At 63.7% G+C, this 9,329-nt stretch overlaps 1 protein-coding gene across 1 annotated transcript; it reads left to right on the top strand.

Annotated features, from left to right (window-relative positions):
* The first annotated feature begins 828 nt into the window (after nucleotides 1-828).
* On the top strand, nucleotides 829-9,116 carry LOC135287481 (acetylcholinesterase-like). The gene is given in 7 exon segments (XM_064400784.1): nucleotides 829-862; nucleotides 4,005-4,159; nucleotides 7,461-7,823; nucleotides 7,825-7,879; nucleotides 7,882-8,064; nucleotides 8,067-8,353; nucleotides 8,355-9,116. Coding segments are annotated over 7 exon segments (1,839 nt in total).
* The last annotated feature ends 213 nt before the right edge of the window (nucleotides 9,117-9,329 follow it).

Genomic DNA, 9,329 nt, shown 5'->3' on the forward strand with positions numbered 1-9,329 from the left:
CTCCCCCTCCCCAATGTCCCCTTGTCCCCTCCTCATCCTCACCTGTGATGGCGCAGGTGAGGACCACCTGGTGACCACCACCAGGACCCTCCAATGTCCCCCTCCCGATGTCCCCTCACCCGTGGTGGCGCAGGTGAAGACCACCAGGACCCTCCCCGATGTCCCCTCCCAATGTCCCCTTCCCGATGTCCCCTCACCTGTGACGGCGCAGGTCAGGACCACCAGGACCCTCCCCGCTGTCCCCCCCGCCATGGCCACGTCCTGTCCCCAACTGGGGCCGGAGCCAGCGGTGACAGGGACAATATCGGGGGTGGGGGGGACAGGGGGTGGCCCCGGACCTTTGTCCCCTGGGGAGGCGCAGGTGGGCGGGGGGTGACAGGCGGTGACACACGCAGGTGACACACGCAGGTGACACACGCAGGTGACACACACGCCGGAGAATGTGGCGGCCGCGCCCCGCGCCCGGAGCTTCCTCCATCCAGCGGTGTCACCGCGCGGGGACACGGGAGGGGGGGACAGGGGACACGGGGGTGGCACCGGGATCGGGGGGGACACCGGGGTGGGGACAGGAGGGGACACCAGGATTGGTGGGCTGGGGGACATGGAGGTGTCACCGGGATCTATGGGGACATGGGGATGGGGACAGGGAGGTGGCACTGAGGTCCATGGGGACACCGGGGTGGGGACAAGGACATGGAGGTGGCACTGAGATCCATGGGGACACGGGGATGGGGACAAGGACATGGAGGTGGCCTGGTGGCCATGAGGGACACCAGGATGGGGACACTGAGGTGGCACTGAGATCCATGGGGACACGGGGATGGGGACATGGAGGTGGCACTGAGGTCCATGGGGACACAAGGTGGGGACAAGGACATGGAGGTGGCCTGGTGGCCTTGAGGGACACGGGGGTGGGGACAGGGGGGGTGGCACCGGGATCGGGGGGGGACACCGGGGTGGGGACAGGAGGGGACACCAGGATTGGTGGGCTGGGGGACATGGAGGTGTCACCGGGATCTATGGGGACACGGGGATGGGGACAGGGAGGTGGCACTGAGGTCCATGGGGACATGGGGATGGGGACAAGGACATGGAGGTGTCACCGAGATCCATGGGGACACAGGCATGGGAACAAGGACATGGAGGTGGCCTGGTGGCCATGAGGGACACCAGGATGGGGACACTGAGGTGGCACTGAGATCCATGGAGACACGGGGATGGGGGACATGGGAGTGTCACCAAGATGAGGACACGGGGATGGGGACAAGGACATGGAGGTGGCCTGGTGGCCTTGAGGGACACGGGGGTGGGGACAGGGAGGTGGCACCGGGATCGGGGGGGGACACCGGGGTGGGGACAGGAGGGGACACCCGGATTGGTGGGCTGGGGGACATGGAGGTGTCACCGGGATCTATGGGGACACGGGGATGGGGACAAGGACATGGAGGTGGCCTGGTGGCCTTGAGGGACATGGAGGTGTCACCAAAATCCATGGGGACACGGGGATGGGGACAGGGAGGTGGCACCGACATCAGTGGGGACACAGGAGTGGAGACAAGGACATGGAGGTGGCCTGGTGGCCTTGAGTGACACCGGGATGGGGACACTGAGGTGGCACTGAGATCCATGGGGATACGGGGATGGGGACATGGAGGTGTCACCAAGATGAGGACACGGGGATGGGGACAGGGAGGTGGCACTGAGATGTGGGGGGACACAGGGACGGGGACAAGGACATGGAGGTGGCCTGGTGGCCATGAGGGGCACAGGGATGGGGACATGGAGGTGTCACCAAGATGAGGACGCAGGGATGGGGACAGGGAGGTGGCACCGAGATCGGTGGGGACACGGGGATGGGGACAAGGACATGGAGGTGGCCTGGTGGCCTTGAGGGACACGGGGATGGGGACATTGGGGTGGCACCGGGATCGGGGGGGACACCGGGGTGGGGACAAGGACATGGAGGTGGCCTGGTGGCCTCTGGGTGCCACAGGGGTCACTGGGGACACTGAGGGGTCCTGGTGGCCTCTGGGGACATCGGGGGGGTCCCAGGGGGTCACCGGGGTCACAAGGGGGTGGTGACACAAAGGGGACACGGGGTCAGTGCCACCTCACCAGTTCGCTGATGACCCAAACTGGGCGCACTGGGAACTGCTGGGACCTCAGCTGGGGAGGGGTCGCGGGCCTGGGGGGTCCCTCTGAGCTCTCCCAGTGCCTCCCAGTCCATTCCAGTGCCCTCCCAGTCCATCCCAGTGCCCTCCCAGTACATCCCAGTACATCCCAGTGCCCTCCCAGTATGTCCCAGTGCCCTCCCAGTCCATTCCAGTATGTCCCAGTATGTCCCAGTGCCCTCCCAGTATGTCCCAGTGCCCTCCCAGTGCCCTCCCAGTGCATCCCAGTATGTCCCAGTGCCCTCCCAGTGCCCTCCCAGTGCATCCCAGTACGTCCCCAGTGTCTCCCCAGTCCATCCCAGTATCTTCTGGTGGCCACCAGATTCTCCCAGTGCCCTCCCAGTCCATTCCAGTACATCCCAGTGCCCTCCCGGTCCCTCCCAGTGCATCCCAGTCCCTCCCAGTACATCCCAGTGTCTCCCCGGGGGTTTCCCCATGACGTCACCCTCCCGTGGGGGAGGGGCGGGTGACCCTTGGCCGGCGGCCACGGAGGGGGCGGGGCCACACCCGGGGCCACACCCGGGGCCACGTCAGCGGCGGGAACCGCGACACGCGGGGGACACACCTGGGGGGGCGGGGCCACACCTGGGGACAACGACACACCTGGGCACAGGTGTGGGGGGGACAGCTCCCCAAATTCCCCCAAATTCCCCCAAATTCTTCACAATTCCCCCCAAAATTCCCCCCAAATTTGTCCCAGATTCCTCAAAATCCCCCCGAAATTCCCCTAAAATTCCCCAAAAATTGCCCCAAATTCCCCCAAAAACCCCCGAAATTCCCCTAAAATCCCCTAAAATTCCCACAAAATTCTCCCAAATTCCCCCAAAATTCCCCTAAAATTCCCCCCAAAATTCCCCTAAAATTCCCCCAAAATTCCCCCAAAATTCCCCCAAATTCTTCACAATTCCCCCCAAAATTCCCCCCAAATTTGTCCCAGATTCCTCAAAATCCCCCCAAAATTCCCCTAAAATTCCCCAAAAATTCCCCCAAAATTTCCCCGAAATTCCCCTAAAAATCCCCCAAATTCCCCTAAAATTCCCCCAAAATTCCCCTAAAATCCCCTAAAATTCCCCTAAAATTCCCACAAAATTCTCCCAAATTCCCACAAAATTCCCCCAAATTCCCCCAACATTCCCCCAAAATTCCCCTAAAAATCCCCAAAAATTCCCACAAAATTCCCACAAAATTCTCCCAAATTCCCTCAAAATTCCCCCAAAATTCCCCTAAAAATGCCCCAAATTCTTCAAAATTCCCCCCAAATTTGTCCCAGATTCCTCCAAATTCCCCTAAAATTCCCCTAAAATTTCCCCAAAATTTCCCCAAAATTCCCCTAAATTTCCCCCAAATTCCCCCGAAATTCCTCAAAATTCCCCCCAAATCCTCCAAAAATCCCCTAAAAACCATCAAAATCCCCCCCAATGCCCCAAAATCCCCGGAAATTTCCCCAAATTCCTCAAAAAAAAACCCTGAAATCGCCTAAAAATCCCCCAAAATCGCCCAAAATTCCTCTAAATCCCAAAAACCCTCAAAATTCCAACCCCTCCCTCAAAATTCCCCCAAATCCCCTCAAATCCCCCCAAAATTTTCCCCAAAATCCCTCCTAAAATCACCCAAAATCCCCCAAATCCCCCAAATTATCCCAGATTCCTCAAAATCCCCCCCAAATCCCCCAAATTTCCCCCAAATCTCCCAAAATCCCCCCAAAATTTCCCAAAATCCCCAAAATCTCCCAAAATTCCCCCAAAATCCCCCTGGGCAGGTGGGGGTTGGGCAGCGCATCCTCATCCTCCTCCCCCCCCTCCCCCCCCCTCCCTTTCCCGGCGCTGGGGGGAGGGGCAGCGCTGCCGCAGGGGGGGAGGGGCGGCTCCTTTGGCCCCTCCCCCCCCTCCCCCCCCCCCCCCCAATTTAACGCCGCCCCTCCCCCACCCCCCCCCGGTATTTTCCAGACGCCGGAGCCCGAGCGAGGCCGGAGCCGCGGCGCCGGAGGGGTGGGTGCCGCCCCTCCCCCACCCCGGCCTCGACCCCCTCCCCCCATTCCCCCCCCTCCCCTCCCCCACCCCTCCTTTTGTTGACCTCCAGCGGGTGCGGCCCCGTCCCCGCCCCTCCCCCACACCTGGGACCCCCCCCCCCCCATCGCCCCTCCCCCAAACCGAGACCCCCACACCGCCCCTCCCCCACCCTTGAGACCACCATCATCGCCCCTCCCCCCACATTTGGGACCCCCTCATTTCCCCTCCCCCACCATTGAGGACCCCCCCCATCGCCCCTCCCCCAAACCGAGACCCCCCATGGCCCATCCCCCACCCTTGAGACCCCCTGTATCAAAGCCCCTCCCCCCCACCGAGACCCCCGCATCGCCCCTCCCCCCATCATTGAGGACCCCCCCCCGTATCAAAGCCCCTCCCCCACACCTGAGACCCCCCCCCGAGACCCCCATTTCCCCTCCCACCCCCTCCCCCCCATTTCCCCCCCAGAGCGATACCCGGGGTGGGGGAGGGGCCGCGCGGGGCGGGGCTCGGGGGGGGGGAGGGTCGCTGTTGTTGTTGTTGTTGGGGGGAGGGGTCCTTGTGAATCCATAGGGGATTGGGGAGGGTCTCTATAGGGCTGGGGAGGGGTCTCTGTGCATCCATAGGGGACTGGGGGTCTCTGTAGGGAATTAGGGGAGGGGGTCCTAGAGGGGATTTGGGGAGGGGTCTCTATAGGGGATATGGGGAGGGGGTCCCTATGGGGCTGGGGGGTCCCTATAGGGAATTAGGGGAGGGGTCCCTAGAGGGTCCCTATGGATCTATAGGGGATATGGGGAGGGGTCTCTATGGGGCCGGGGGTCTCTATAGGAGATTTGAGGAGGGTCTCTATAGGGAATTAGGGGAGGGGTCTCTATAGGGGATATGGGGAGGGGTCCCTAGAGGGGATTTGGGGAGGGGTCTCTATGGATCCATAGGGCATTGGGGGAGGGGTCTCTATAGGGGATATGGGGAGGGGTCCCTATAGATTTGGGGAGGGGTCTCTATAGGGCCGGGGGTCTCTATGGGGCCGGGGGTCCCTATAGGGAATTAGGGGAGGGGTCTCTATAGGGGAGTGGGGGGTCTCTATATGGAATTAAGGAGGGGTCTCTATAGGGGATTTGGGGAGGGGGTCCCTGTAGGGAATTAGGGGAGGGGTCTCTACGAGGCCGGGGGGGTCCCTATAGAGGATTTGGGGAGGGGTCTCTATAGGGATTTGGGGAGGGGTCTCTACGGGGCCGGGGGGTCCCTATGGATCCATAGGGAATTAGGGGAGGGGTCTCTATAGGGGGATTTGGGGAGGGTCCCTATACATCTATAGGGGATTTGGGGAGGGGTCCTATAGGGAATTAGGGGAGGGGTCTCTATAGGGATTTGGGGAGGGGTCTCTATAGGGGATTGGGGGGTCTCTATGGATCCATAGGGAATTAGGGGAGGGGTCTCTATAGGGAATTAGGGGAGGGGTCTCTATAGGGATTTGGGGAGGGGTCTCTATAGGGGATTGGGGGGTCTCTATGGATCCATAGGGAATTAGGGGAGGGGTCTCTATAGGGAATTAGGGGAGGGGTCTCTATAGGGGCCGGTCTATAGGAAATTAGGGGAGGGGTCCCTATAAGGAATTAGGGGAGGGGTCTCTATGGATCCATAGGGAATTAGGGGAGGGGTCCCTAGAGGGGATTTGGGGAGGGGTCTCTATAGGGAATTAGGGGAGGGGTCCCCACGGGGCCGGGGTCCCCAGGGGCCCCTCTGGCCCCTCCCCCCCCGCGGCCGCTTCCGCCCGGGTTTTTTTGGGGCTATTTTGGGATCGGCACCTGCCGGGGGGGGAGGGGCGCGGGGGGAGGGGTCCCGGGGGGGGGAGGGGCGCTGGGGAGGGGCTGGGATAAACTGGGGAGGGGGCTCAGACCCCTGGGGAGGGGAGGGGTCCCCAAAAATGGAACGGGGGGGGGGTCACAAGGGTCCAAAAATTGGGGACCCTCCCCCATCATCAGAGACCCCCCCCCCGAAATCAGGAGGGCGGCCCATCCCCCCCAGATCCCACCCCAAATGCGGACCCCCTCCCCCAAAATGGGGACCCCTCCCCAATTCCCACCCCCTCTCCAACATGAGGGGACCCCCAAACCCCCCGTGAGCCCCCCCAAATCCCACCCAAAATGAGCCCCCTCCCCAAATCCCACCCCCATTGGAGAACCCCCTACCCAATCGGGGACGCCCCCAAATCCCACCCAATTTGGGACCCCTCCCCAAATGGAGACCCCTCCCCAACTCCCACCCCCCTCCCCACCACAAGGAGACACCCACCCCCCGTGGAACCCCCCCCAAATCCCACCCAAGTGGGGACCCCCTCCCCAAATTCCCCCCAAAATGAACCCCCCTCCCCAAATCCCCAAATTTGGGGACTCCCCCCAAATCCCCCCCACAAGGAGCCCCCTCCTCAAATCCTACCCAAATCCCACCCAACTGGGGACCCCCTCCCCAAACCCCACCCAAAATGAGCCCCCTCCCTAATTCCCCTCAAAATGAGCCCCTCCCCAAATCTTACTCCACTGGGACCCCCTACAATGAGCCCCCTCCCCAAATGAGGACCCCACCCAAAATGAGCCCCTTCCCCAAATCCACCCCCTCCCCAAATTCCCCCCAAAATGAACCCCCCTCCCCAAATCCCACTCATTTGGGGACTCCCTCCAAATCCCCCCCACAATGAGCCCCCTCCCCAAATCCCACCCAAGTGGGGACCCCCCTCCACAATGAGCCCCCTCCCCAAATCCCCCCACAAGGAGCCCCCTCCCCAAATCCTACCCAAATCCCACCCAACTAGGGACCCCCCTCCCCAATTCCCATCCAAAATGAGCCCCCTCCCCAAATCCCACTCCATTGGGACCCACCCACAATGAGCCCCCTCCCAAATTCCCCTAAAATGAGCCCCCTCCTCAAATCCTGCCCAAATCCCACCCAAGTGGGGACCCCCTCCCCAAACCCCACCCAATATGAGCCCCCTCCCCAAATTCCCCCCAAAATGAGCCGCCTCCACAAATTCCCCCCAAATCCCACCCAAGTAGGGACCCCCTCCCTAATTCCCCTCCACAGTGAGCCCCCTCCCCAAATGAGGACCCCACCCAAAATGAGTCCCTTCCCCAAATTCCACCCCCCTCCCCAAATCCCACCCAAAACGAGCCCCCTCCCCAAATCCCACTCCATTGGGGACCCCCACCACAATGAGCCCCCTCCCCAAATGAGCCCCCTCCCCAAGCCCCCCCGCTGACCCCCCAAATTCTCTCTCTCTCCACAGCCTGCGCCGCCATGGGGGGTCACCCGTCCCCGCCGCCCCCCGCCCCGCTCCAGCTCTTCCTCCCCCCCCTCCCCCTCCTCCTCCTCCTCCTCCTGGCCCGCCCCCTGCCCGGCCACCCCCGAGGAGCTGCTGGTGGCCACCTCGGCCGGCGCCGTCCGCGGCTTCCACGTGGCCGCCGGCCCCTCCTCGCGCGTGGCCGCCTTCTTGGGGATCCCCTACGCCGAGCCCCCCGTGGGACCCCTGCGCTTCGCCCCGCCCCGCCCCGCCCGGCCCTGGGGAGGGGTCCTGGACGCCCTCTCCCACCCCCACGCCTGCTTCCAGCCGGTGGACACCATGTTCCCCGGCTTCGGCGGCTCCGAGATGCTGGAACCCCAACCGCGAGATGAGCGAGGACTGCCTGTACCTCAACATCTGGGCGCCGGCGCGCGCCCCGAAACGCCGGCGCCGGTGCTGGTGTGGATTTACGGCGGCGGCTTCTACAGCGGCGCCGCCTCGCTGGACGTCTACGACGGGCGCTTCCTGGCGGCGGCCGAGGGGGTTTTGGTGGTCTCCATGAACTACCGGGTGGGCGCTTTGGGGTTTTTGGCGCTGCCGGGTCACCCCGAAGCCCCGGCAACGTGGGGCTGCTGGACCAGCGGCTGGCGCTGCGTTGGGTGCAAGCCAACATCGCGGCGTTCGGCGGCGACCCCGGCGCGGTGACGCTGTTCGGCGAGAGCGCCGGCGCGGCCTCGGCGGGGCTGCACCTGCTGTCGGGGGGCAGCCGCGCCCTGTTCCGCCGCGCCGTGCTGCAGAGCGGCTCGCCCAACGGGCCGTGGGCCACCGTGGGCGCGGCCGAGGGCCGGCGGCGGGCGGCGCGGCTGGGCCGGCTGGTGGGCTGCGGCGGCGTGGGCGCGCGGCGCGGTGACCAACGAGACGGAGCTGCTGGCCTGCCTGCGCGCCGCGCCGCCGCCGCAGCTGGTGGAGCACGAGGCGGCCGTGCTGCCGCAGCAGGGCGTCTTCCGCTTCGCCTTCGTGCCCGTGGTGGACGGCGAGTTCCTGGCCGACACCCCCGAGGCGCTGCTGGGCGCGCCGGGCCGCGCCGAGGCCGAGGTGCTGCTGGGCGCCGTGCAGGACGAGGGCACCTATTTCTTGGTGTACGGCGTGCCGGGTTTCGGCAAGGACAACGAGAGCCTGATCAGCCGCGAGGAGTTCCTGGGCGGCGTGCGGCTGGGCGTGCCGCAGGCCAACGAGCTGGCGGCCGAGGCCGTGGTGCTGCAGTACACCGACTGGCTGGACCAGGACAACCCGGTGAAGAACCGCGAGGCGCTGGACGACATCGTGGGCGACCACAACGTGGTGTGCCCGCTGATGCACTTCGCCCAGCGCTGGGCCGAGCGCGGCGGCACCGTCTTCGCTTATCTGTTCGACCACCGCGCCTCCAACCTGCTGTGGCCGCCGTGGATGGGCGTGCCGCACGGCTACGAGATCGAGTTCGTCTTCGGGCAGCCGCTGAACCCTGGGCTCAACTACACGGCCGAGGAGGAGGCGCTGAGCCGGCGCATCATGAGATACTGGGCAACTTCGCCCGCACCGGGTACGGCCCGGGATGGAGAGGGGTTGAGTTGGGTTTGGTTGAGTTTGGTTGAGTTGGGATGCGTTAGAACGGGATGGGGTTGAGTTGGGATTGAGTTGTGTTGAGTTGGGATGGGTTAGAACAGGATGGGATTGAGTTGGGATTGAGTTGTGTTGAGTTGGGATGGGTTGGGTTGGGATTGAGCTGGGATGAGTTGAGTGGGATGACCTTGATTGCCATGAGTTGAGTTGGGTTGAGTTGAGTTGAATGACCTCGGCTGGGTTGAGTTGACTTGGGTTGAGTTGGGATGAGTTGAC

The sequence above is a fragment of the Passer domesticus genome, chromosome 29 (genome assembly GCF_036417665.1).
Source record: "Passer domesticus isolate bPasDom1 chromosome 29, bPasDom1.hap1, whole genome shotgun sequence".
Classification (NCBI taxonomy): Eukaryota; Metazoa; Chordata; class Aves; order Passeriformes; family Passeridae; genus Passer; species Passer domesticus.